Consider the following 27,858-nt stretch of genomic DNA (forward strand, 5'->3'; position numbering starts at 1 on the left):
ACTTTTGACCTCCTAACTGAACTCCTTTCCACAAATTGATCATAGAAAACATAAAAACAGTATGAATAAAAATGAATAACACAGTTTTCTCTTAGTCTTATTAAGTGCAAACAATAAGTGCAACCATAATCAAAGTGCAAATAGAGACCAAATTTTGATCTCGTCACACCCCTGGTCACCACACATTGGCTGAAGCTGCATTTATTGCTTGAATTTCGTAATAAAATTGACAGAATATGAAAGTTAGGACCTTGTTTCATACCAAAGGTATCCAAGCATAAAGCTTATTGTGATTATTGGATGGCAGGCGCTTCAAATAATGTTTAGAGAAGTTTTGTTCTCTAAACATTATTTGCAGTTTTCCAGGTCTAGAAGGTCTAAACTTGTCCAGGTTTTCAGTGGGAATCCTGGTTCTTTTTTTCTTATGTTTTTTAATAGAATTTTTTTTTAAATTAAAATAAGAAATATCTTGATTTGTAGTTATTTTAGCTTATTTTAATGTTTGTTTTGTCTTATATTTGTGTAAATCAAGTCATCTCAAGGCCTCAGTATGACTTACACAAATACAAGTTTTCTGAGGCCCTCTAGTGGCCTGGCCGCCTGTTTGGTATCACATCACCATACATTCCACAGTTGATCATTCACAGTACATTAGGAGACTTGTTTTGTATTACAAGTTTTCTGAAATGTTATTTTAAATATGCAATTGAGGCATTATCTAATTACATATGCTCACAAGGGATGTAACGATTCACTCAACTCACGATGCAATGCGATTCACGATACTGGCAGTGTTCGTACGGTCATGAAAAACAAGGAAAAGTCATGGAATTTTAAAACAGCGATTTCCAGGCCTGGAAAAGTTTTGAAAAAATAAATAAACCAGAAAGTTTTGGAAAAGTCATGGAATTTTTTTTCAAAATATGTATGTAATTGAATATATGTTTAAGTGATAATATTGGTTAAACAAACTTTGAAACTTCGTAAACATACTTCAAGTTATGGACAGCTTCACAATCAATCCCGTTCTCTGCTCCCTCTGTAACGTATACAGTTTATTGGTGATAATAATTATGAAATTTCACAGGTATCAAAACATTTGATATCATAAAATAGTTATTTTTGCTTTAAATAAGGTTATCTTGATATAAGATTTTGGTCATATCACCCACCCCTACATTCGTACTTTGTTTAAAGGCATCTGATCAGTGTGCGATTATTGTATTGCTCTCTCGTCAGACTGAAAGCACACCAGAGGCTGCACACTGGGAAGACGTTTAACTGTGAATCAGAGGGATGCACCAAGTACTTCACCACGCTCAGTGACCTGAGGAAGCACATCCGCACGCACACGGGCGAAAAACCATTCAGGTGAGGAGCAGGAGATCATGTGACGGTCATCTGATTGATTCATAGAGCACCTTTCCCTAGTTCAGAAGTGCTTTACAAAATTAACAGCCAATCACATTTAAATGATCCGTTTTAATTTTCCCTGCCACTGAGAGTGGAGACAGTGATCTGCTTCCTGATACAGCTTGAGACTGCAGAACACGTGCTAAATCATGAACGCGTTTGCATATTAGCAAAGGTTGGTGAACTATTACACTATTGTGTTTGTGTCTGCAGGTGTGACCATGATGGCTGTGGTAAGGCTTTCGCTGCTAGTCATCACCTGAAAACACATGTACGGACACACACTGGTAAGACACTGTCAGTCTGTCAGCTTTAAAATCAAAACAATATAAAGCAGCTATTTACTGTCACTAAGTCCTAGAAAGCCTACTGCATCATATTTGATATGCAAATTTTTAAGGTGTATAAATGATGACCTGAAAAACCTGTCGCACACGATCTACTACATGCTTTCCGATTTGATAGTTTAAACTTTTTTTTAGGAAGTAAAAGGCCTTTCAGTATGATTGTACAAACATACACCTTCAACTTGTGGTTCACGTGTCTTTTTGCTGTATAAAGTAAACTTAAGAATAACTTTGATATTGTTAGTAATATTTCAATACGAATACGTAACGAATACGTTACAAACACCGCTTTTTCACCTTAACCAATACTTATGCAATTGATTCTGGCTTTGTTTGCAACAAACAATTGTTTTGCTAAAATGTCCATTTTTTTTAGACAAGAGAACCTCTCCATTTCTTTTCCTACTATCTCTTTTTCTGTTCCAGGAGAGAAGCCGTTTTTCTGTCCGAGCGATGGCTGTGAGAAGACCTTCAGCTCTCAATACAGCCTGAAGAGTCACATCCGAGGTCACGATAAAGGTCCAACGTTCACCGTGAGCGGTCATCCGCTGTCAGAGGTGAACACTCACATGGTCACAGCCCTCTGTGGCTGCTGTATTACACCCACACTTTTTGACAGTGGACTTAATTGGTCCTGTTGTACTTGTTCAACCTTAGGATGCGAATCACTCGCTGTGCCTCAGTGATTTGAGCCTCATTTCCACTGACTCTGAGCTCCAGGAGAACCATAATAATGTGAGTTGCGTCCTCATTTACACAGAGCTGTTTTCAGTCGTCTCCCAGATACAAGTACATCTCAGCACATGTTCATGTCTCAGTCTCAGGGTTTGGATCTGAACAGCGTCACCCCCATACGAATCTTTGAGCTGATGTTCCAGAGTCCTGAGAACAGTGTCAGCCAGGACGAGCCGAAACCCACAGGCAAGAACTTTTAGAGCTCACTGTGTTCAAAGACACTCGGGTCACTTCTGTTATGCAGTACGCTTTGAACTTTTAAAAATGAATAATTGTGCTAAATGTGCTAAAGAGACCATATTATGCCCTTTTTCAAAGTCTTGATTTTGTTTTTGGGCTCTACTAGAACAGGTTTTCATGTTTTGAATGTTCAAAAAACACTTTTTTTTCCCCATATTTGTCATTGTTGCAGTTCCTCTCTTCCCAGGCTATCGGTAACGCTCTGTTTAGTTCGGGTATCTATTAAGCCCCTCATTCTGAAAAGCACAATGTGCTCTGATTGGTCGGCTGGAGCAGTGTGTTGTGATTGGTCAAGGGCTTTGAGCATGTTTGGGAAATGCCACACATCCTCAACACACTATTAAACCAAACTTAACCAGGCCCCACCCCTTTATTATACATGATCCTTGGGCAGGAATTATTTATTTTATTATTTTTGTGTATGCCGGACCTTCAGAGACTTGCTCAGATACCTAAAAATTGTTCGAAACACGTTCGCAATGAATCAAAACATGCCAGAAACCTGTTAACAAAATGTTAACAATGCGTTAAAACATGCTAAAAACCTGTTAACAAAATATCAGTATGTTGAAAACATGCTATCAGTGTGCTAAAACCTGTGACCAACGTGCTAAAACATGATAGCAATGTTACAAATGCTAGCAATGTGTTAAAACTTGGTAGCAATGCGTTGTTAACAACAGCATATTAACAACGGTTGTGTCCCAAATTACACTCTACACTTGTACTATGCACTCTACAGTGTGGTGCATGAATTTTGTAAGGTTTTGTCGTCATTCATTATTGGAGTCTGATCACCCCTCCCTCTTCGCTACGTAAGGAAAGCTGTGACAGTTGAGTGCACGAAGTGTCCAACACTGTACACTTAATTTTTTCGGTTAATTAAGCACATCATCCAGGTATTTAAAGTACACTTTTTATTTTTGGAATTGTAAAACATGTTAAAAACATGGTAAAACATTCTAGTGATGTGTTAAAACATGCTAGGAACAAGTTTAACAATATGTTAAGTCATGTTAGCAATTGTTAAATCTAGGGCTGTAAAAATAAACGTTAATTTTGTGATTAATTTTTTTCATTTTAACATGTTCAAAATATTTAAAGCAATTAATGCAACATCCATTTTTTCCTGGCAACCTTTGGCTAACGTTACATTATATAATGTGTGATTTAATTAGTTATAAACAGCACTAATTAAAAAAATGTTAGCAACGTGCTAAAACATAGTAACCAAATGTTTAAACATATTAGCAATGTGTTAAATCCTGGTAGCAACATGTTAAAACATGTTATCAGTGTGTTAAAATATGCTCCCCATGTGCCATATTTTAAACATGGTATCCACATGTTACACATTGATATTGCTAGCATCTTGAAACATGCTAACAATATCAATGTGTTAAAACATTAAACATGTTAGCAACATGCTAAAACATTTTAACAACATGTTAAAACATGCTAGCCATGTCAGTGTGTTAAAACATACTAGGAACATGCTAGCAGTGGCTCAAAATATGTCAATGTGTTAAAACATGTTAGCAACATGGTAAAACATAAGAACGTGGTAACAATATGTTGAAATGTTAACAATGTTAAATCATGCTAGCAATTGTTAAAACTTGTTATTGCTAAAACATGTTAGAAACCTTTTAACAACGTTAAAACATGCTTACAATGTCAGTGAGTTAAAACATACTAGGAACATGCTAACAATGGGTTAAAATGTGTCAATGTGTTAAAACGTTAGCAACATGCTAAGAAATGTTAAAACGTTAGGAACTTGCAAACAATATGTTAAAACATTCTAACGGTGTTAAAACATGTTAGGAACATGTCAGCAACATGGTAAAACATGATAGGAATGTGGTAACAGTATGCTGAAATGTTAACAATGTTAAATCATGTTAGAAATTGTTAAAGCGTGTTAGCAATGTGTTAAAACATGGTAACCACATAGTAAAACATATTAGCATTTTGTTAAATCCTGGAAGCAACATGTTAAAACATGTTATCAATGTGTTAAAATATGCTACCCATGTGCAAAAGCAAAGAAACATGGTATCAGCATGTTTCACATTAATATTGTTAACGGGTAGAAACATGCTAGCAATATCAATGTGTTAAAACATAGTAGGAACATGCTAGCAATGGGTTAAAACATGTTATTCTGTTTAAACATACAACGCGATAAAACATGTTAGCAACATGCTAAGAAATGTTAGAAATATGTTAAAACATGTTAGCAATAAGCTAAAAAATGGTAGCGACATGTTAAAACATGTTAGGAAACATGCTAGCAATGTGTTAAAACATGATAGAATTGTGTTAGTGATGTGCTAAAGCTTGCTAGCACTTCTTTGAAAAGCTTAACCAGTAGATTAATGATGGTAACATGCAATGTACTGCATAGCAGGAATGACCCATCACATGTCCTGTTGCTCAGTCTGACGTCACAATTCTGTCTCTCCAGATAACCCCACGGAGTCTTTTGGGCTGGAGTCGTCTCCTCAGTCAGCCGCTGCAGATGTGTCCACTCACCCCACTTTCCCTCAGCCCCCTTCATCCACCTCATCCCCATCCTGCTCCATCCCAACCCCTGCACTTGAGGCTCAGACTCCGCCCACAACACTCCCCTCTCAGCCGGCTCCGCCTCCTACTGCCAGCAGCACATTACTGACCTCCACTTTCCCCTGTGCTCCGGCCACCTCATCGCACTCACCAGAAGTGCCCGCTCCATCTGCACCCTCAGTCGCCCAGCACTACGTGACATTGCCCCCCACGGCTCCGCCGGGTCCCCTGCCAACTGCGCCCGGTGCCTCCAGCGTGGCGGGCATGACAACAGAGGTGACGGCGGCAGTAACGCACACAGTGCCTTTGGCTCCTCCTCCTCCTACAATCACCATCGCCCCCACGCTCGGCCTGCAGCCCAGCCTCGTCATGTCCGATCAGAACCTGCAGTGGATCCTCAGCAGTGCCGCCAGTGCGCAGCAAAACCCCGAACAACAGGTCCAGCAGTTTATCATTCAACTAAATTCAATTTTATTTTAGCTTCATCTTTACGTTTTTATCTTTGGTTTCATTGTCATTTACAAGCAAGATTTTAGCGATTAAGATGCCATTGACTCTTTCCCTGCCAGTGTTTTTTGAAAAACTTCCCAGACAGTGCCAGCATTTTTTATCATATTCACAAAACTTTCATGGCCCTCAGAATATTTTGTTATTTTAATATGTAAACACTCAGTATGTCAAAAGAAAGAACAGAGCCTCTATTTTTAACAGTGAAAACATGGATTGCTGGAAAAAAAACTCATCAATGATGGGGAAAGAGTTAGTTCACCTAAAAATGGATTATTTACTCACCCTCATGTCGGTCCAAATCTGTTAGACTTTCATCATCTTCGAAACGCAAATGAAGATATTTTTAATAAAGAGATTTCTGTCGCCCCATTAAAAGTCAATTTACACCAAAACGACATGATCGACATGAAGGCGAGTCTTGTGCGTATTGTAATTTATTCTGGCCAAGAATCAGTCACTTAATCACGAACCAGAAAGACTTTTAAAGATTTGATTCTGCAAACCTCACAATGATTTTCATATCCAGCAGTACATTGTAGCAGTTGACTTAAAAGTAAATTGTAACAACCATCTCTCTGCCTTCAAACGGACATTAGTGACAATTTTTTTTATTGTTTGTTCATTTTTATTATGGTTGATTATTTAGCATTTTTTTTAGCACTTGTTTTTTTTTCCCCCACAAATGCACTTATTTTGAAAGTTATATTTCAGTTTGCTTTTTGTTTTCATTAATGATGTTAATCTTGCCAGAAATATGTGTCTGATTATATCTGAGATATTCAGATATTCTGAGTGTTTTAGTCGTAGTTAGGATCTTAGTAATTGTATAGTTAGGGTTTGAATTAATGCCACAATCTTAATGCTTTCCTTTTTCACATTACTACTGCTTTTATTTTCAGGGCCCAAAAGTAGAGAAGGTCTTTTTTACAACAGCCATACCAGTCGGTGGACATTCAGGTATGATTGAATATTTGTTATGTTATTTGTTGTTTTTGCTGTACTATTTCTGTTGATGCTGAATAGGGCTACACATTTAAATGTTTAATTGCGATTCTAGTTTCTGCTTCTCTCGATTAAGCACAATTGTCCGCGATATTGGCCCATTGGTTATTTATCCAAGATGAGAGTTTATGTTCAGGATTGCCAGATGTCAAGGGTTTAAATCCCCCAATCAGGGTTTTTCTGTTGAATTAATTGAATTTTTTGCTTAATCTTCCCAACCTGGCAACCATGTGCACACGCTCTCTCTTTCAATTCATTGACACATTAAGATAATGAGGTAGTCTGGTGGAATCTGTCCTGCAAACTGTATATATTTGAATATCGTCAGCGTAGCAGTGGTAATAAAAAACATGACAATGAATGATTTGTCCAAGAGGCAAAATGTAGAATATGAATAATAATGGGCCGAGAACTGAACCCTGGGGAACACCCTGTTTAAGCGAGACAGTGGGGGATTTTTAATTGTAGCTAGAGATGTAGTTCTGCCTATCCCTGAGATATGAAGAGAACCAGGATAATGCAATGTCTGAGATATCCATCTCTGAAAGGTGAGAGAGTAATAGTTTGTAGCAAACAGTGTCAAAAGTTGAGCTGAGGTCAAGTAATAAGAGAATGGAGAGATTGCCTGAGTCACCAGAGAGTAAAAGGTCATTGACAACTTTTGCTAGAGCAGTTTCAGTGCTAGTGAGCTAGAAATGATTTGTTGCTGAGTGGCCATGATTTTAAGTTTACACCTGTTTACACCTGGTATTAAGATGCATTTTGTTCATTCGGATCACAAGTACACAAGGGAGACACATACCCGTTTACACCTGCTGTTTTTATCCATCTCTTTTGTCCACTTTCATCCACTTCTGTCCTGATTTCTTCTAAGGTAGGGTCTAAGGTTGGGTAAATGTATGGGTTTTTTCAGATCTTTTGATCTAAGGGACAAAATAAGCTCACACAGTTTACATATGAACACGCCCGAAGACAGAAAAACATATGGAGAGCATCAGCTTTGGTTTCTGCTCTGATAGCGGCAAGACCGTCTGAACGCGGAGAGTGTGTGTTAGAAATCAGGAATGATGAGAGAACATTGTGCTTGGTACAATTTTTTTTGTCTCCAAACTAAACTTGGGTCTTCAGCCAACAAAGTTTAAATCCTGTCTGGCTAGAGCGCTTCCCATAATGTTTACGCATTAGGTCAATAGGAGGAGAGTAGTCTTTTGCGGCTGTTCGAACCCATTCGATCACATGAGTGTTTACATTATGAAAGCTAACTACTTCTAGAAGTGGTTGAAAGTGGACAAGCTCAAAACGTTTTACACCCGGTTTACACTTGTATTAAGCGTCGTCTACGTTACTAAGTAACGCGTTACTGTAATTAAATTACTTATCCACTGAAAAAGTAAAGTAAGGGATTACTGTTCATTTTTAGGTAATTTAATTACAGTTACTTATAATGTACTTGCGTTACATACTGTAAATGAGTTCAACAGTTCTGTTTAAATCAATATTGAATTTAAAATCTAAATTTGTCATCTAAAGGTAAAAGTGAACGCTGCCTCTTTAAAATCGTTAGCTGTAGTGCAGTTGCACGTGAGTTCACAACTTCGCACCAGTTGGCTGCGTAGTCGCTGTCTGAAGATGTCGGCAGAAGCGAGTGGCTGTTTTGCAGAATGGAAATATTCCAATTACTTTACTTTTTTGACACAGGTAGGGAATAACATTACGGTAAAATGTAAGCTATGTCTAAAGGAGAAAAAACTGCACGCGCTCTCTGAGAGACAATCTTCAGTCAGCGCGCTCTCGACAAAAGCGCACACACATAGCCGCCTCTCGCGAATGTCAAATTTTTTTCGGTTTATTACACATAAACGTTCAGATACACACACAGTTACGTCAAAATGCCCGTCTTGGCGTATATTCGCGTTGGTTATGTGAATGTGAACAGCATGTGTAACAGCATATTGTGTCCGTCCATTAGGTCTTAGTGACAGCAGCCTTTAAAACATGCTACTGTCTACTATTGGCTGTCTGTATTATAAATGATAATCAAACAACAAAAGAAAAGCTTTAATGGCTTTAAGGATTAATCTATATTTAATTTATACAGTTATGACTATGCAGTGTTATTTTATATTTGATTAATCAATTTCTGTGGTATTTTTACTTACTACTATTAGACCTACCTGGAAAAAAATATATAGCATTGTTTTATTTGTATCTTTATATATTTTTTCCATGGTATCGACTTTGGTATGGAGTATTGTGCACTTCTGGTGGTATCGGTACCGACTACTAGATTTTTGGTATTGTGACATCCCTAAAAATTAAGTATTATAAAGTAAATAAAAGTATTATAGTATATGTTTTAATAAAGGTAAAATGTTTTAAAAAGCTATAAAAGGCTAAACTATTCCATGTTTGACTAAATTATTAAGAGTTTCCTTTCTATTATCTATCCGGTTAAGGTTTATAGGGATTTTAAGAAGTAATTAGTAAGTTACTTGTTGAGTAATTAAATTACTTTTCAGACAGAGTAATTAGAAAAGTATTTTAAATACAACATTGATGATGTAATTAGTAATTAATTACTTTTTTGAAGTAACTTACCCAACACTGGTGAAAACAGCGCCTCAGTGACAAACTGTAAATTTGAAACTGGACGATAATTAAAAGTCTGCTGGATCAAAATTAGATTTTTTGAGAATAGGAGTAACAGCAGCAGTCTTGAGTGATATTGGGACAGTGGAAGAGATAAGAGACATGTTTACAAGGTGTGAGATGGGAGCAGAAATAACAGAGGTACAGTGTTTTAAAAGGAATGTGGTGCAGAATCTGACTGGCATGAAGAAGAATTGGATTTCTGTATTATGTCATCGTGGTTGTAATTTTTGAGCAAAATAACCAAGATTTTCAGTAGGGCTGCCCCCGACTATAGATTTTTATTTAATAGTTGTTCTATTAGTCAATCATTTAAGCCATTAGTCGACTAAAAACATGTTTATATTAATTTAATTACTTACATATATACTGAAGAGAATACTAAACCATAATGAGCATTTAATATATATATGGGGGTAATATATAGCCTATTCCGCGCTGAAGCACACGCATAAAGCTGCCACAAAACACCTGCAAAAGTAATTATGATTATGACTGTGTCGGAGGAAAAAATAGCAAGGACACATTTTAATTATTTATCAATAAATTAGTGTTTTCTGACTCGTCATCTCCGCAGTGTAGTGAACTCCGCAGTGTAGAGAAAAGCACCTTTCATGTGGATTAGATAAGCAGAGAGTATTTATTTCTATTTGAATTGGTTCATTTAAAAGTAGACATTTCAAGCTCTATAGATATATTTCTCATGTCAACAAGGCAAGTAGCTTATACGCTGAGTTTCGGTTCATTTTTGTGACATGCTCCATTTTACAGAGACCGAGATGGCAGAAAGTGCATCCTGTTTGTTTTCTTTATTTTACAAAAGCACAGTGTTTTGTTGTTATTGTGAGTTTACACAAATAAAAGTGGTAAAAGTAAACCTTTACAGGTTTGAATGATGTATTACTCTTATCTGTATGACAAAAAATGAGTATTTTAAGTTGTTTCTACTGCTATCAGAAGAAATGCAAGTAATCGTGTCAGTGCCTCCATGCTAATACTTCACCTTCCACACTTCCACAAACACTTGGATATGCACCTAATAATAGCCAGGGTTCGTACAGTCATGAGAAACCCGGAAAAGTCATGGAATTTTAAAACAGCGATTTCCAGGCCTGGAAAAGTTTTGAAAAAATTAATGAAAATTTGCTTGAAAATATTAATGTAATAATAGAATATATGTTTAAGTGATAATATTGGTTAAACAAACTTTGAAACTTCGTAAACATACTTCGTTTATTCGATCCACCCGACTGCTGCACATAACCAATCACATGCGTTTCTGTCAAGGCCAATTTCCAGATTGGATGTAAGAGATTCATGTCGCAGTGTCATCAGCGTCCGTGATTTTAACAGGAGTGTTTGTGAGAGCGCTTAAACTCGCGCTACACCCAAGTTATGGACAGATTCACAATCTGTCCCGTTCTCTGCTCCCTCTGTAACGTATACAGTTTATTCCAGTTAATATAATTTATTCATCATGCTGGTAAGATCAAATGAAGTCTTCATTTTCTAATGTGTAAAATGCATTAAAATAATTCATAAATGGTTCTAAGATTGTTTTATCTTTGTAGCAGAATATGAAGTTCAGTTTCCCCAAACACAAAAACATTTTATGTATCTATTAATCAACGTTAATAATCATTATTACAATATCAAGAGCATTAATTGACAAAAATTACTCTGTAAAGAGTTCCTGTTAATTTTATAATTTGAGTAACTTTAAACAGTCTGTGTAAAGAAACATTTGCTATTTCAGGTGCAGCTTCTGTTCCACCTTTGCAGTGTAAAGATGGCTTTTGTTAATGCTAAAATTTTATTGTCAACAGTCTATATAGTGTTATGATTGACTTAAGTAATTGGTTAAAGTTAAGTATTTGACAAACGACAACACAGATAATCATAAAAAATTGCACTTATAAATAAATAAAATGCCCCTGGAAATCAATTGCAAGGGGCCCTATATTGGAAAAGTTTATTTCTGACCCTGGCATGGGGTAATGTCTGGCAGTTGCAGTTTGTATAGGTGTAAATTGCAGAAATGAATAAATAAACTCAACTGTTTTGGGGGAATTTAAAAAGGGATGTTATCTTGTTAATGATTGATGGTTTTCCAATGAGATTAATGGTAAATAGGACTAGGAGGCAAAGCTGTTTTTAAATCTTCTTAGTTACCAAATTTTGTATTCAAAAAGTTTGTCTCTAACCCCGCAACCTTTTAAAGTTACAGTCAGTGTTACTGTACACTTTTTTTTACATCATTGCCTCCCATTGATGTATGTTAATCTGTTGCTAGGGTCAGACACAGTATTTTATCGGTCTTACTGGTGTGTCAGCGTTTATTTTGTATTAAACTACATAGCTTGTTGTTAATTAGTTCAGATATGCTGTGATTTGACATTTGAACATGGATTTTTAATTCTTATTTTACATGTATACACAGACGTTTCATGGAACGTTAGGTCATGAATATTTGCCGAAAAATCATGGAAATGTATTGGTAGAAATGTGTACGAACCCTGAATAGCGCACATTTATCTATGTTAACGTTAGAGCGAGCGGCCATGTAAAGTTGCTACTACTTGCATGTTTCTGATGATAAGCCATATTTGAGGTTGATGGATGACAGGCGAATGTTTGGATCTCCTGCCCGACATACTGTAATTACCACAAGGATCCTTAAAAAAAACTGTGACTTCGCCACGAGTTTTTTTTTTTTTTTTTTTTTTTTTTTGTTTCTGTGACTTACTGACTAATAAAATTTTGGTTGACTAAGCCTCTAGTCGACTATTAGGGGGCAGCCCTATTATCAGTTTAACCATCATTGCGCAGCCCTATAACAGAATGTAATGCAGATTGTCATCAGCCATCTGTCACAGCTAGTTGTGTTTGTGTTTCAGGGAATGCAGTGCAGCAGATCGGTCTGAGCCTGCCGGTGATCATCATCAAGCAGGAGGAGTCCTGCCAGTGTCAGTGTGCCTGCAGAGACTCAGCTAAAGACAAGAGCGCTGCCTCCTCACTGGAGAAGTCAAAGACCACGTCGCCTCCTCCTGCTCCTCCAGCCCTCCCTGAAGAACCTCGCTCCTGCTGCCCATCAGAACAGAACCCCGCTCCACCCCAGCAGGACAGCCTGTCCGCTCCGGTGACCCCCAACCCTCCCACCGACGGCCTGGCCAGCATGGATGTCTCAGATCTGCTCAGCCCAGAGACCACGGCCAACATAGAGGCTCTGCTGGCAGATGAGTTCTCCATGGCTGATGGAGGGAGCAGCAACAGCGCCCCCTAGAGGACGCAGAGGTTCATCTGTACCGTGTACAGATGTGTAGCTCACATACACCCGTACCTCTGCTAAAGGCACACGGCTTTTCCCCGGCGTGTCTTCCAGAGGTTTATTGTGATTGGAACGAGTGGTTTTTGGTGCACTTTTAAGGGAGGGTATCAGGCAGAGTAGGTTAGCTGCTTTAGCGTTTTAACCCCGCAGAATTATTTAAATTTGACACTTGCTTATAGAGATTCACCGTACAAAACAAGACGCGTTTGGCCCGGCCATGTGCCGTACTTGAGTTTAAACTTGAAATCCACTAGATCGATCGTGGGAATGTTCACTGATATATCTGAGACTTCAACAATAAGGCCTTCATCATGGTTTGTGGGTAATGAAGTCATCTACGCAAAGTCCTGCACATTGAATTATTGAAGTATTTTATGATGTGTAATTTATTGGAAAGGCTGCAGTGGTCATAATAATGTGATTTTTGAGATATTTTATTTTACAGTTCGTCACTCTGGATGAACTGCGATGAACATGTACCTGCCTTTTAAATGTAATTTAGAGGTTTGCTTGGCTGCCTATAACTTAGTATTTAATTTTATATATGTTAATTTATTAAAATACTCAATTGTTGGATAAATGTAGCTCTATTTCCCACCTTTTCGCTCAGTTTTCCTTTTCTATCTTCCCTAACTAGGCAGATTAATATACTTTAAAGTGGATCTCATGAAACCTGTCTAGAAATTCTTTGGGTCATATTTCCCACAATCAAAATCAAAATATGAAATGTTTTTTTGCATAAAGAAAATGAACTCAATTTTAGAATCATTTATAATTTTTTGACTATTAATGACCATTTCATCCACGATTCTCATCATGTTAATATAAAAAAATGTAATGTAAAAAATATATATTATTTAAACTGAATTGAAGTTGAATATTTAGACATTTTAATTTTCATGGTGTAAATGCAAAAAAAAAAAAAAAAAGTATTTTTCCTTATGCAAAAAAATATATATTTTTCCTCTTGATTTTTGGATGAAATATGAACACTCTTGAATACTCTGTGATGGAATCAGATGCTGTCATCTTGCCTTTGTGACAGGCATGTGCTTGGGTTTCCTTTCTTTTCTCTCATTAGTTGTTACAGATCGCAGTGTTTCCTGCCTCTCATCTGCGTCTCTGCACTTTTCATTTCATGAAACCCCTTTTAAAACCCACGTGAGTCTCTGTTGTGACCCGCTCAGGGATACAGAAAAACAAGCAGCAGTATATATAAATATGTGTGTGTGTGTGTGTGTGTGTGTGTGTGTGTATGTGTGTTCGAATGGGTCCCTGACCAGTTAACCAGACACAACTCATCCCACCTATTGTTTTTAACCTGCTTATAGTGCACTACCCGACCACGGTTCAGCCAGCGTTACCTGCGCCCCTCACTTATATACCACTGCTGTATAGAGCTGACCGTAATGTAAATATATAGTACATTTGAAATGATACATGTTTAAGCCATTAGACTGTATTCGTATTTTTGTATATAACTATGTGATATCCGATTGTGGGTGTGAGATGAGAGACGTGACTCTGCACTGCCTTTTCTGTCACCGGAGCATCTCTAATGCAGTATGTAGTTCTCCACAGATCCTTGTGTTCTCAGACTCACGTAGGACAAGGATTGCCTTACAGCTCGCAATAGTTATTTCATTTCACACGTGAACCACACCATTTCAGATATCGATGGAGAATTTGATTTGGCGAGATATCACTGAGCCTTTTCCTGTCCAGTGCCAAATAAAAAAGCGTGAGCTGACAGCGAAACCCTCAGTTGTGGGTGGTACGCTGGTAGGCCGTCGTAGAATCTGTGTTACGGAAGTTTGTTTCCGCCAATGAATAAAAAGATAAAAAAGGTAATTACGACTTTTTATCTCACAGTTCTGACTGTTTTCTCGCAATTGCGAGTTTGCATCTCACAATTTTGAGAAATAAAGTCAGAATTGTGACATTTTAAACTCAGTTACGAGAAAAAAAGTCAGAATTGCGTGATATAAAGTCAGAATTTCGAGTTATAAAGTCAGAATTGTGAGATTTAAACTCAAAATTGTGAGATTTAAACTCAAAATTGCGAGTTTTAAGTCAGAATTGCGTGATATAAAGTCAGAATTGTGAGTTATAAAGTTAGTTATAAAGACTTCTAATTATTGTATATTTTTTCTAATTATTGTTTATTTATAACAAGCAATTCTGACTTTATTTCTTGCAATTGTTTATATCTCACAATTCTGACTTTATAACACGCAATTGCGATTTTGTCTCGCAATTCTGACTTTATAACTTGAAATTCTGACTTTATTTCTCGCAATTGTTTATTCTCACAATTCTGACTTTTTTTTCCTCAGAATTGCAATATATAAACTCGCAATTTTGACTTTATTTCTCGCAAATTGAGTTTATATCACGCAATTCTGACTTTATGTCTTGCAGTTCTGAGAAAAAAAGTTTGAATTGTGAGATAAAAAGTCACATTTCATGGCAGAAACAAGCTTCCATAGTGTGTCGCTCCCTTAATGTTGATCAGTTGCTTTATTTATCCACTACATTTTCCTTTTATCCATTAATGGGACCTGTGCAAACTTATAGTTATACATTATAGTTCAACATTATAGTTTGAACAACACAATGAACGGCACTTACTGTGGGTCCAGCCAATAAACATGATCAACTGTACCTTAATAATAATAATAATAATAATGCACATGCTTTTTGACTTTATTGTTTGTTGACATTTCACATAGAACTAGTTACTTTACTAAATTACTTTAAAAAGATTTCGATTGAAGCCAGTTTTTATTCACCAACTAAAAAACAACTATGCAATGTGTCATAGCGCCTCAAACCACTCCATCTGTACGTTCACACGCGAAATATCATGCATCCGCGTTCAGTGCTCATTTTTAGCATATGCAAGTCATCATAGAGTAAAACAGCTGTGTCCTGTTGTATTGAATATTTCATGTTTAAAAGCCTTTGTTGTTTTCCTTAACCCATCAAAATGTTGTGTAGTGTACAGTTATGTTTGATGTGACTTAATCTGTTGTTTTGTTTTGTATCTGGGCATTGCAATGTTTATATATATATATATATATATATATATATATATTCCTGTTAAAAACTTTTGCTGCTTTATGTAATTTCTTTGACACCCACATGACATGAAAATCTTGCATTTGTTTTAATATTGGAAAAATAGTGGTGAAAGAACTACTTGCTTGACCTTCAAGATCAGCTTTGTCCATGTTGAATCCATTTCTCCATGTAAACCCACAATTTTTTTTTTTTTTCTTTTTTTTCCCCGTTTATTCATTCATTCCACCTTTGTCAGGTGCCATCATCATCTTTCATTCACACGTTGGTCTTTTGGAGGCATTACGTTATGATTTGTTCTTTCAGTGCAACAAAATAGCTTATTAAACATATTTATTCAGAAATTCTGATCTTCTGCTTCATCCAAGGCAAGTGGGAAAGATGGTCTGGCATGTTAGTTGAGTCTCAAAAGCTTGAGGTAAAGAGGAAACAAATGCTTCCATAACGACTGCTTTTGATACCCAAAGTGTGAGGAAACTGTAAAGATCTGTATTTTTAAAGAATGTATAATGTGAAAAATTTTCTCATATGCTTGTTTTGTATAAAGTATTATGTATTATGGCAAAGTAATAACTTTTTGAATCAAAAAGCAATACAATACCAGTAAAATCCTGTGTGATTTGTTATTTCACAATTTCTCTTGTTTCAGAGAGAAATCGTTCCATCCCAACACTTTAACATCAAGATTTTATTTATACACACACACACACACACACACACACACTTGTAGAGATTTCAAATCATAATCGTAGTGAAACCGCTCAGTTATCCGGGTCTCCACATGATGTGTTCTCAAGTCCTCTTTCCTACCAAAATAAACACTTGAATGAGGAGTGTTGCGAACAGCATTTTAAAACAAACTCTATAAAACAAAAACCTACAGCAACTATTTTCTGGATTTCCAGCAGGTCGTTTAGGATCATATTGCAGAGCTCGATCTGCTCTTGTCTGTCAGAGATTTTGCCATCAAGAGCCTCCAGATGTCTCACAGAAGGACACTGTTTCAAAAAAGACATTTATTATTGAATTAAATACCTGTGGTTTTCTAACATAAATGCAAAAACATGTAATTACCTGATTTACAGGAAGATCTTTTATCTGGGTGTTTGTATCTTCGGGTTTTTCTGAAGCGTGGACATTTATAAGAAATATTAACCTATGAAATGGTACTTTAAATGTACGAAAATATCTTACCTGCAATTGACGCCATTTTAGTTTTGGTTGTAAATCCGGACGCGGTTGGGCTTAATTATATTAATTATTCATTAGTCATAATTACATCAGCAAGTTAATTGATCTTAACAAGATGCACCTGCGGTATTTACACTGAATGTGTTGTTCTTACAAGACTAAAATACCACAGCGAAATTGTCTAAATAAATAAATAATTTAAATAATATTTCTACCACAACCGCAGGTTTGCCTCAGCGGGACTTTTATTTTGAAATCAAACATGGCTTCCTACTGAATGAAAGCATGCTGTATGCTGTCATTGAGCTGAGCTGTTTATGGTCTTCTTCAGGTTTATTCGTACGACCAGCGTACTTTTAAATATTTCCTCGTACACACGAAGTAAGTCCTTGAAGAGTGTCAGCATGTGTAAAGAGCTGAAGACGAGAGTCCTGCGGATTTCACCTCAAAACTCAGACGATATGACTTCACAGCAGCAGGGTGAGACGCCTCGGTGATGCTTCATATGTCCCTTATGATATCCGTCCATAAACAAACAGGCATATTTCTGCTCGTTTTTTATAACGCAGACATTTACTTGATCTTCTATCGGTGTTTTACACTTTATCATCAAAATAAATTCGTCACACATTTGCTAGTTAGTAACTAGGGACTTAAAGGTAGGGTACGCTATTTCAGAGAGGCTAGCTAACATGTGGTTTCTGTATGTAAATTGTCCTCCAAAATGTCCAACGGTGGATCTACATCAATTTTATCTTTAATATTTCTACTAGAGTCATTTCCATTATATTTCAAGTCATGTTGAGCGTAAGAAGGGGGTTCATGACCCTGCAGTAACATGCTGTGGTGTAAATGACATTTTAAATTTTTTTTTTTTTTTCTTATTTTGTCTATTTTTGTTAAACTATATTAGTCATGATATTATAGATGTCATTTTATGCATTTCATTACATAGAATTAAATAATTTTACCTTTTGTTTTTGCATAATTTACTTGTTTAAAGGTGATCACTTATTAACAGAATATTACTACTGTGCAAATTTAACAATTAAATTTCTTCACATGTGTTTCATATTTTATGTCATTGTCAAGCATGCTCTTTACATGAAATATGAAACGCGTATACATACTTTTTGATAACTTTATTTGGGGTGAAATGGTTGGTGGTGCTAACACTGGGGCGATTTATAATTAAAATATAATTGCGCACACAACTCGTAGCTATTATTTCAGTCTTTGTTATGATCATCATATTTGTAAAAATGTAATTTTCATAATAGCCTATAGTTGGGATGCGCCAATATGAGAATTTTGGCCGGTAACTGATTAATTCTTTATATTTGAAAGCCGATAACCAATAAATTGGCTGATAAATCTAAATCCAAATTTTTATATAATTTTTGAGAGTCTGATTACAAAAACAAAAGTCTCACCATTAAAAGCCATGACCCTTGCACACAATTATAAATGTTCTCATAATTTTATGTAGCCTATATGATTAACTTGCGCTGTAAATGTTTTGCTTAACTGTATTTTCCTTTTTGATATTTCAAGCAAGGCGAACAGTGCGCATCTAAAGTGTCTCAGCTGAAGGAAATAATCCATTATTTATCGGCTTTGATATATCAGCCAAATTTTCTTATCAAGCCAATAACGATAACATTAAAAATGAACATACTGCATATTGGCCGATACTGATATGGTGGCCGATATATAATGCATCCCTAGCCTATAGGATTGATGGATCTGAAAATACAAGGTTTTTGCAAAAATTAAATTAGACATGGTAAATGTTTCCAAGACTTTTGATGTGACCCTGATATATGAATAATAATAAGAAGAAAAATGTTATTTTGAAGAACGTTAAAGCCCTTGGTGCCTGTAGTTGATCCTCTTTTTGTCGGCTGTGCACACAGAGTGGACGGAGGTCCTGAGCGCCACAGTAACGGCTCTGAAGGCCAGGCAGGTCGTGGCTGTTCCCACTGACACCATCTACGGTCTGGCCTGTGTGGCTCAGAACTCCACGGCCATCCGCAGAGTTTATGACATCAAGGGCAGGAATGGAGACAAACCTCTAGCCATCTGTGTCGGAGAAATACAGGACATATACAGGTTCGCTCGCAGTTCTTAATCAGTCTGAAGAAATGAGTACTTTTGTTCAGCATGGATGCATTCAGTTTATTAAACGTGATAGTAATACATTTATAACATTACAAATAATTTCTATTTCAAATAATGTTTCTTAGTTTCCACAAAAATATGGTTTTCAAATGTTTCTTGAGCAGCAAATCATCATATTAGAATGATTTCTGAAGGATCATGTGACACTGAAGACTGGAGTAATGATGCTGAAAATTCAGCTTTGATCACAGGAATAAATTACATTTTACAATATATTCACATTGGAAACATCTATTTTAAATTGTAATAATATTTTGCAATTTCTACTATTTTGATCAAATAAATGCAGCCTTGGTGAGCAGAAGAAACTTCTTTTAAAAACATTGAAAAAATCTTTCTGACACCGATCAAAAGTACCATTGTATTGTTGTTGCATGTTTTATATTGACATTGCATTATGGTAATATACTTTATTTGATCGAATGCAGTAATATTGATTTTAAGTGTTCAAATACTTAATTCATGTTGGTTTACTATATATCAAAGTACCATGGTATGACTGTACTGTAAGGACGGGTTCTGTTTCTGTTTTCAGGTACTGTAAGGTGTCTGTGAAGGAGGAGCTGCTCTCAGATCTGCTGCCTGGACCCGTTACACTAGTTCTGGAAAGATCCACCACACTGAACGCTGATCTCAATCCTTTCACCAAGGTTGCTTTCAGTTATGCTCTGTTTGCTTAAATGCACCCCTCGTGAAAGACGAACACTTTAGCACACTTGTATAAAGAGTACTTATTACTGAAATAATTAACTTTAAAACAATATACTTGAATTTGAACTGAATGTAATGTTTTCAGATACTGAACTGCAAGTTAATTGCAATTAAATAGGAATCTATTATAGTTGAGATTTATACTAAATGCATTTCTTTCTTTCTTTTTTTTTGACCCACGTAAAAATATCTTTATATGTAGTTCTAAAATATTTATGGTAAACTAAAATAGTTCTATTCAAACTTGTATGTCATGTATTTAAATATATTAGGGTCAAAGACAAAAAAAGGGTTTTCAAGCATCAAAACAATAAGAGTAATACAGCTTTGAATTGTTGTTGTTTTTCAGTACATCAGAATGGGTCCTGTTTAATTTGTTTTGTTTTTTTCTGAGCAAAAATGAAATCATACATTTTTACTATGATTTACAGAAGACACCCACTAAAATGTCATTCAGTGTAACAATCTTGTCAGGAATATTTACAACAACATCTATTTATGCCATATTAAAGACTAATTACTTTTACCCCAAATTCTAATTACTTGTAATTTTACATTTTTAAATTGTCACTATCCTAGGGTTTTAGCCCATTTGTCAGCAAGATTTTTTTATTTATTTAAAATGCAATATAATTTAGCACTTATTCTTTTATATATTTTAATACGTACAGGTCAGAATAAGTGTGTTGTTTCAGTTTTTACATAAATATGTGTTACACTGAATGACAAGGGAACATTATTTCACCCACATTTTAACATTTTATTCTCCCAAAACTTATTTGAAACCTTAAAAGTAGACATTTTACTTGCATTTAATGTGCTTTCTATGTATATAAAATCTTTGACCCATTTGTAATTACACATTTTAATGATTAAGTTGCAGTGTAGTACATTTAAAATATATTAACTTTAAATGTAATATCAAATAACACACTACAGCTAAAATTATAATCAAGAACTTAACATTGTGCTTTAGTATGTTAGTCAACACATCAAAATCAGTGTACTTCTATAAAACATGCAAAAAATATTATTAAAACGCTGATTTAAAATGTACTTGAAGGTAAAATGCTTTATTTGGAGCTATTATAAAGTGCACATCTTAAAAGTGTACATAGGGCTGCACTATTTTAAGGTGTCTGTTACAGTGTAATTATACAGTTAAGTAAGAATAATATTAATTAATCTACATTTACTTACTGTAGGGTTGGATTTAGGTTGAGTTGCATGTAATTATGCATAATTTATAGTTATTACTACAGTAAATGCATGTAACGTGTAACAAGGACACTGTAAAATAAAGTGTTATCAAACATAGTCGTGAAAGTCTCTTTAAGTGCACTTAAGTGGCCTTTTATTTCATTAATATTATATTATCTGCAAGTACGGTTTTAAGATATATTTAAGATGTGAAGTACAATTAAGCGCACTTCTTTTTCACAAGTGGCCTTTTGTTAGTGTGTTTCTAAACGCTGTCCTCTGTTGTTGTCTGTGTTTAGAACGTGTCATTAATGTTGTGTGCTTTAGCTCATAGGGGTCCGTATCCCAGACCACCCGTTCATGAGACGCCTCTGTCAGATGTGCGGCGAGCCGCTCGCTCTCACCAGTGCTAACGTCAGCGCTCAAACCAGCACGGTTGCTGTTAATGTAAGCACATAACTCCCAATGATTTCTGAAGGGGCTTTGGTTTGAGTTTCACAGGTCTAATGTTTTCTGCAGGAGTTTGAGGATTTGTGGCCCAGTCTGGCGGTTGTGGTGGACGGTGGCCCGATTGGAGATAAAAGCCGCTTGGGTTCGACAGTTGTGGATCTGTCCGTGTGTGGCAGATACCGGATAATCAGACCTGGATGGTGAGTGACTCTCAGGACCATATTAACATGTTCATTAAAGACTTGTGCTGCGTCCAAAATCGAATACTTCACTACTATATAGTATGTGTTAAACAGTACACTAAAACAGCTGTATGTCCAAAATGCATAGTATTCGAAAAACAGTAGGTGAACAGTCCCCTCATGTCCTACTGCTACTACTAATAGATTCTGAAGTGCTCATATGAAGTGACACAACTAATGCTGGTAGGTCACATGACAATGACAATACAACCTATATTCATACTATTTAGAATATACTTTTTAACGGTTGTGAAGTAATTTTCAAACCAAATGTAGTACCTACTATATGCAATTCTGGACGCTGCGTTTGTTTGTGCCAGTGTTATGCACAATACTAAGTACAGCATTGTATCAGCAAACTACAACACTTTCTTAAAAGGTGCTTTTTTTTGAGTTATTTGAGAGTTGCAAAATTATTTAAATGCACCACCTCAAAAAAAAATAAATAAAAATAAACCCACCAGTCAACCTAATCCACTAGTCTAGAGGAGAGCAATTGGTCTTTTTATTTAAAGAAATTAAATAATTCAAAGATTTGAGGGCCGTTTACCACACCGTTTTAAACTAAAAACATAAATCTTTTTAATGCGATTTGGTCGTTCATTTACAAGTCAACACGTTTTGGTGGCCTGAAAACGCAAACTTTTGAAAACTGGTTTAAAAGTGCAAGTTTTTGAAAATGATAGCGTTATTGTCTCCGTGTACAAAAACGTGAATTTCTGAAAGCAGTGATGTCATGTGCATGTGTATTACATGTTCAGTCTATAGGCGTGTAGTGTTTCTTTACAAAGTCACATCGCCATCTACTGGCCTGGCAGCAGAATACAGCATTTTTAATAATTCTCGTGGATCCGTGTGAACAGGGATTGTTTTGACATTGTTCTTGTCTGTACACGAAGAAAAAAAAAGGAAAAACGTTACCGTTTTTAGTACATCGTGTAAATGTACCCTAAAAGAGTTTTAAGGGAATAAAGAAAAATAAATAAGAACAGTAAATGTTCTAGATGTAATTGTAATTGTTGAGTAGGCCTATTCAATTTAAACTATTTTCAAATAATATTTATTTGTTCAAATATGCACACATTCACTCTTATTCATATGTCTAATATGTCAAAAACACAAGTAGGGCTGCAACAACTAATCCATAAAAATTGATTATCATCGATAATGAAAATGATCAACAACGAATTTGATTATCGATTAGTCAGGTCTGCACGCTGTGCTTAGGAAACCCATCTGGCACTCACATTGTTTTACACTAGGGAATAACCCATTTCTATGGGTCAAAACACATATGGAAATAGAGGAGGACACCGAGTGAGCTGCTCCAGGAAAGATACATACTTACCCCAAAATTTACATAAACCCCGCCCCTGAGAACACACAACAAAGGGGGCGAGGCCATGTTGGGCTGCTTTAGAGAAGAGGAAAAGTTGTTGTAGTGGAGTGTTGTTGACATGCCGTCATTTTACACTGGACTGCTTCACAAACGAGGGTCAATTCAACGCTGGATTTGCACAAAAGATTAAAATGACGGCACATGCTAGTCGATGAGTTGAATCAACTCCACAGCAACTACATAAATTTATCCACTAACCATTCAGAAACGTCCAGTTTCATTCTAAAAGTTGTAACTTCTTCCTGAGTCTCTCCATCAGTGTCGACTCCGGTTTGAACAATGTAAGCCTGAACACCGTTACTGACAATCCTCATTTTGGCTGCGTGAGATTCTCCAGCTTTGTTGTTGTTGAGCAACCGAAGCACGAGCTGTTAAAGCTCCGCCCTCTTCTGGAAAGGGGGCCAGGAGCAGTAGCTCATTTGCATTTAAAGGGGCACACACAAAAATGCTCATACCCAAATAGGGGCAAATTTGAAAAGTGAGATATAGTGATAAATATAATAAATGATAATAAATATAATAAATGATCTGTGGGGTATTTTGAGCTGAATCTTCAGACACATTCTAGGGACACCAGAGACTTGTATTACATCTTGTTAAAGGGGCATTATAGGTCATCTTTAATGTCTCTGACCTGTTTTCTTCAGCGCATAACTTACATTTTATGGTTATATCGTTATCTGTAAATGTTAGAAAGTCCCGCGAGTATTTCCATTTTGCATATTTATGACCATAGATATGAATAATATATCTATGATTCTGACAAGTGTCGACAACACGAGCGCCGGTTTGCTCATGTGCGTCAGAATAGGAGCGCAATACTTCAGACTTAAATACACATTTTGTTAATTTATGTGTAGGTTTAAAAATATACATGCAAGTAATTATATTTCTGAGAGCAGTAACAGTAAAGGCACTATTGTTGGTATAGCCCATTAATGTAGTATAATTACTGTGTTCAGACGAGTGAATGTGTGTGTTCCTCATTCACTTTGTGTTTTAATAGGCTTTATATTACACATTGTTTGGAGGACAGGACTGGACAGGATGTGGAACATTGTTTAAAATAATGGATTAAAATCAATTTTTAATTTTAAAGAATTTTTTTTTTTTTTTTTTTTTTTTTTCATCCGATTAATGAAAAAAAAAAAAAAAAAATTGGCAGATTAATCAATTATCGAAGTAATCGCACCCCTAAACCTAAGACGTTTGTTGTCTCGTCACATTCATTTATGAATTACCTGAATAATGTAAATGATGGCATATTTTCACTTTAAAACAGTGAGTAATTTGTATCACTGGATATTTCTGTCGGTCAATCAACATTTCTATCGTGAAACAGTTGTCAAATATTAAATGTTTTGCTACTTGCATCTTTCCACACACTCTTCCGCATTCACTGTTAAAACGAAAGCATCACGATGGAATTCGCACTCGTCTTCTGTGAACATTAAGCCCCGCCTCCTTTGATTTGATTGGCCATCTCATTCATTTTGACATCGACAAGCGCAGTTGCACCGCTGAGGCAGAGCAGCCTTAGATGTAACTTCCTGTCAGCAAACCGTGTCCCTCTCAGTGTCTGTGGTGGTTACGGCCCTGCTTCATATAACACATTCTCCTGTCTGTTCTCTTGCAGCGCTCTCTCTGCCACAGTGAAAGTACTCGAGGGCAAGTATGGACTGCTGGAGGATCCTGTCAATCAATGAGCTTCCAGTGCAACAAAAACCCGCTGTAGGTCAAAGCCAGTACAGAGACCAACAGATGAGACGCTGCCCATAAAGGGAAGGGCTTCTCAGTAGTGGGTCTTGAGGGTCTTATTTGTTCAGCTTTCCTCTTCAGAGAGTTTTGGGTTTGGTGCTTCTGATACGAATGTGCCTTTTAAAATCATCCTCTTAGGCTTGTGTATCCACAGACACGTTATTCTTCTCACTCAGAGTCACATGTTTGGTTCCTGAATAGTGTGTTGGGTCATTTTACACAGTGGAGTTGTTCTCCAGTTGACCGTGACCTCACTCCTGTAGGGATTACACGGTGTCGGGAATATTAGAATGAATACTGTAAAATATGATTGAGTTGACTGCTGTTAAAGTACAGTAATAGTTTAGTTCTTTTAGTTAATTGGATTTTATTTATTGCAGTTTTAAACTCAAATGATTGTGCCTGGTTGCGAGGCATCAGTTGCTCTCTGGCAGAGCTTCAGTTGTTTTTGTAAAAACGAATACAACCTGAATCTGACATGAAGAACTTTTATTTATTATTGTACCGTTTTGCATTGTGGACCAAAGCAAAGTCAATCATCTCATCGCCATCTTTTGCAGTAGTCCCACACATTTAGTGTTTGAAATTAAAACATTGTTCCGTTTTATTTCATACAGTTCGTTTTTGTAATGCCTATGAATTCATGGACATTTTAGTTCCCTAAATATCTTGCCTGTTGTAAACGGGGTTAAGCCGTGTTCCTCTGAGACCCGTTGACATGGATCAGTCGTCTAGGGATCATGACTGGGTGTTTGTTTGTGTTATCTGTGTGTGTGCATTTAAGGGAAGTGGTGCAAAACTTGCTATTATGTGAGAAATAAATCGCTATGCTATGGATGTTTAAAAACCATGTCTGTTCTCATACTTGCATGAAAATTTCAACATCCTTGGCTAGATCGGAAACCTTGTGCACACGACTGGCGTTAGATTAGTAACTCTTTAGCACCCTTTTTTTTTTTTTTTTTTTTTTTTTTTTTTTTTTTTTTTGTCTCCCAAGAAATGACCAGCAACTTTTTTTGCCTGCTTGTCAACGTGTCTCTCACTCACTCTATCATACTCTGTTAATGCATTTCTATAACAGCATTGGTAACAAACTTTCTCTTGTGGAAATGATTTGGAGTCCAAAACGAATGCCATATCGAGCAAAAATGCAGACTGAATCTTCTACACTACTCCGTGAACCCAGATTTTCTAGTTCTAAATTATTTTTATTGGCACGTTGCACTAATTTCCTATGTAATTTGTCTGTATAAACCGATTCTTTTCAAATGACTTTTGGTGCAATAAACAATCCTCAGTTTGTCTTCCTTTTCCTTACTCAATACACACTTGTTCAAGACAATTCTAAAAAGTTTTCAATTCTAGAAAAATTATAATCTTCAAAATTAAAATAAAACAAGCTTTTAAAAGCATAGACCTAATGAAAATGTATTTAAGCAAACAGAGTATTGTTGTAGTAATTACATTTGTAATGTTTTTATGTGTGTGGATCTGTTTGAAGACATACCATTTTTTTTTTGATGATATGTGTGTTGTAACTCATAGGGGTTCATTGTGGCAGACACTGTATAAACAGACTTGGGCACTTGTGAGTAACTCATCTTTTGTTTAGTTCAAAGTTACAGTTAGAATTATGTAAAAGAATGTAATTAATCTGACAACCTATACATCATTCAAAAGGTCTCAAGCTTCAATTTTTGACTTCTGTTTTATTATAAAAATCTAACAAAAATTTCTTAATTTGTATATAAGGGTCATTGATGAATAAGTTTTGGTTTTAATAAGGTTTTTAAAAGTGTAAAAAAAAAACATAATGGAGATATAATTTTTTTTTTTTTTTTTTTTTTTTTAAGTGTTCATGAGATTATGTGGTTTTTATAATCAATTAACACTGCTTTTGTCATTTTTTACAAGATGGACAAAAATTGTAACCAAAAAAGTCATTCTGTAAAACCAAAATTTTGGTTAAACCGAATGACTTTTGGTTATACCAAATGATGTTCTTTTTCAAACAATGCTGTTTGAAAATATCAAACAAAAACGTGTTAACAACCAAACATTTTATGTTTAGTACAAGTTTTTAAAATATTGCAACATTTTCCATGTTTTATAGCAGTTGTACCGAATGACCTGATCGGGACATGCGTATGAGCAAGTGAAAACATGAATCTTTCAAATAGTTAAGAGAGAGTTCTGCTTGGTTACAAACATTCTTCCAAATATCTTCCTTTGTGTTCAGCAGAACAAAGAAATTTGATGACAGAATTTTCATTTTTGGATGAACTATCACTTTAATGCTGTTAAACTGAATGTATTAAGCAAACTGCTGAAAATATCCACAACTTAAACTGCACGCTCCTATTTCAGTGTTATCTGTCAATTGCTCGTGAAATTTGTTTTCATTACTATAATAGTAGGGGGGGTGTGTGTGGAGCTGCACGATTAATTGTTAAAAAAATAAAATAAAAATATTTGCAATCTTGATTGAAACACCCACGCGACGATTCTCCTGTGTCTATTAAACCTTTGACGAAATCATACCAGGACATTCAAATCTGTGTTGGTGCTGCCTCTGATCCAAAGAGAGTTGTCATGTTTAGGCAGGCTATGAAAGCTTCACAAACAGTCTTTTCAACCACAAAGTATCATTATTTCAAATATGTAAATGATAACAGGAGTACCGGGATAAAAGTTTATAGTTTGGATATAAACACTGATGTCTACGGTAGCGATCAAAATTGAGTAAATCACCTTTTGAAAGTAACATGGCGCTTCAAATAACGATTGTATCGGTTATGTTGTTACATTGAATGATTACGAACGCATGCAAACGATAAGCTTTTGTGACCCTGC

At 35.9% G+C, this 27,858-nt stretch overlaps 2 protein-coding genes and 1 long non-coding RNA gene across 5 annotated transcripts in view; 2 read left to right on the forward strand and 1 right to left on the reverse strand.

The window, feature by feature from the left end:
• Positions 1-16,485, forward strand: part of mtf1 (metal-regulatory transcription factor 1) — a 31,075-nt gene extending 14,590 nt beyond the window's left edge. For 2 of the 3 annotated variants that reach the window (XM_051865546.1, XM_051865548.1), the window contains 8 exons: positions 1,240-1,371; positions 1,627-1,700; positions 2,187-2,317; positions 2,418-2,495; positions 2,579-2,681; positions 5,206-5,741; positions 6,713-6,770; positions 12,362-16,485. In XM_051865546.1, the coding sequence (XP_051721506.1) occupies positions 1,240-1,371; positions 1,627-1,700; positions 2,187-2,317; positions 2,418-2,495; positions 2,579-2,681; positions 5,206-5,741; positions 6,713-6,770; positions 12,362-12,747 (1,498 nt within the window). In that variant the 3' untranslated portion in view covers positions 12,748-16,485. The remainder of the gene's footprint in view (positions 1-1,239; positions 1,372-1,626; positions 1,701-2,186; positions 2,318-2,417; positions 2,496-2,578; positions 2,682-5,205; positions 5,742-6,712; positions 6,771-12,361) is intronic. The other variant, XM_051865547.1, reaches the window with a different exon arrangement.
• Positions 16,486-16,542: 57 nt separating this feature from the next.
• Positions 16,543-17,140, reverse strand: LOC127497229 (uncharacterized). Its single transcript, XR_007925482.1, has 4 exons — positions 17,068-17,140; positions 16,948-16,997; positions 16,755-16,871; positions 16,543-16,679 (listed from the first exon to the last, which is right to left on the reverse strand). It is a non-coding gene; the product is annotated as an uncharacterized LOC127497229 (long non-coding RNA).
• Positions 17,141-17,239: 99 nt separating this feature from the next.
• On the forward strand, positions 17,240-26,308 carry yrdc (yrdC N(6)-threonylcarbamoyltransferase domain containing). Its single transcript, XM_051865567.1, has 6 exons — positions 17,240-17,544; positions 18,981-19,176; positions 19,781-19,895; positions 21,484-21,603; positions 21,676-21,806; positions 24,884-26,308. The coding sequence occupies exons 1-6, from the start codon at positions 17,382-17,384 to the stop codon at positions 24,951-24,953; spliced, it is 795 nt and encodes a 264-aa protein (XP_051721527.1). The 5' UTR covers positions 17,240-17,381; the 3' UTR covers positions 24,954-26,308.
• Positions 26,309-27,858: the final 1,550 nt, after the last annotated feature.

The sequence above is a fragment of the Ctenopharyngodon idella genome, chromosome 16, assembly GCF_019924925.1.
Source record: "Ctenopharyngodon idella isolate HZGC_01 chromosome 16, HZGC01, whole genome shotgun sequence".
Taxonomy (NCBI): Eukaryota; Metazoa; Chordata; class Actinopteri; order Cypriniformes; family Xenocyprididae; genus Ctenopharyngodon; species Ctenopharyngodon idella.